Below are 1,362 nucleotides of genomic sequence, written 5' to 3' on the forward strand. Positions count from 1 at the left end.
CCTGTAGGCTTACTGCGAGTCAGAAGTGACTCGGTGGCTGTGAATTCTGGTTTTTTGTTGTGGTTTAGAAGAAATCTTTTCTTTCTTATTTTAAAAAACAAAATTAGAAAAGGAAAAGAAAGCCTACTAAGTTTTTGTGGTTGAAACTAATTTTAACAACAGATTCAGCCAATTAATTTGAAAAGAATTTTGGTCGTCTTAGAAAATACCCTTTTTTAAGTGTTCATGTTCAAAATGAAAGCATAGTTTTTCCTAGCCACTTTAGAAATGGCTAATTCACTTTTCGTGCCTCCTTTTTTTCCCCCACAGCAGGGATTTCTGACCCAGTTCTGACACTGTGGTTTTTGAAAAGCGCATCAGAAAAGCCAGGCTGTCCGGGCTGTAAGCAGTGTACTGCGAGTCCGAGCGTGAGTTGTAGCCTTCATGCAGCAGTGGCTCGTTCTGTTCGTGGTCGCTGTGGCTCGGGCGGCAGTCAGCAATCGACCCGCAGACGTCTGGTGCGAGTGTGGCGCCCGCGGGGAGTCAGTGAGGGCGATACAAAGAGCGCTGTGACGTGTCCCCTTGTGCTCCCTCCCACAGTGGCTTCACCATTGAACTGGCCTCGGCATTCACGGTGGTGGTTGCCTCCAACATCGGGCTTCCTGTCAGCACCACACACTGCAAGGTAGGCCTCTGCCAAGGGATCCTGCCACAGCGGGGTGGTGGGCGGCCTGTCAGTCACCCGGCAAACCAGAGAAAAGCTGGGACTGCCTTCTGGGTGGTGGCTTGGGAGAGAAATCCTGTCTTCCTGGGGTGGGGCTCAGAACTGCTCCTCACTCAGCAGCCCGACCTCTCGCGCTCGGATCTGGTTCAGGTGGTGCATGCATGGCGAGGCTTTCCCTCGGACGGCTGTGCTTCGCTCTGCCCACCTGTCCTGGTTCTCTCGTTTCCACGGTGGCGTTTGCATGGAAGTCTGGTGTGTGCTAACCATATTCATAGGCTCGGATGGGGCATGCCACTCATTGGCCACCATTGCCAGGGCCTGGGAGTGACAGTGGAGAGGGCTGTAAACAGAAACCATCTCTATGGAACGGTGAGAAACAGTTGTTTCCATTTGGTCTGTTCTGTTTTTCCTCCATGATGCTCAATTACTGATCACCAACTCGGAGTGCCCTGGGGGGAATGCCTAGATGGGGTGTAGGCATGTTGGAGCGGGAGGACACCTGGAAGATAGATGATGTGGGACAGGCTCAGTGAATTCTAGGTGGTTACTCAGGTCAGCTCAGCATGTAGAGAGAACTCCAAAATATTTTTAATATACCACCTACATCATAAAACATTCACCAACCTCAGCAAAGCAAAAGCTGTTTACAGATTTTTGAC

At 50.4% G+C, this 1,362-nt stretch overlaps 1 protein-coding gene across 6 annotated transcripts in view; it reads left to right on the top strand.

The window, feature by feature from the left end:
* Positions 1 to 1,362, top strand: part of SLC20A2 (solute carrier family 20 member 2) — a 106,209-nt gene that overhangs the window by 99,408 nt on the left and 5,439 nt on the right. For all 6 annotated transcript variants that reach the window (XM_045286840.1, XM_045286843.1, XM_045286841.1 and 3 more), the window contains one exon: positions 580 to 664. In XM_045286840.1, coding sequence (XP_045142775.1) covers positions 580 to 664 — 85 coding nt within the window. The remainder of the gene's footprint in view (positions 1 to 579; positions 665 to 1,362) is intronic.

The sequence above is a fragment of the Echinops telfairi genome, unplaced genomic scaffold, assembly GCF_000313985.2.
Source record: "Echinops telfairi isolate 266 unplaced genomic scaffold, ASM31398v2 ScPeMD7_9;HRSCAF=40, whole genome shotgun sequence".
NCBI lineage: Eukaryota > Metazoa > Chordata > Mammalia > Afrosoricida > Tenrecidae > Echinops > Echinops telfairi.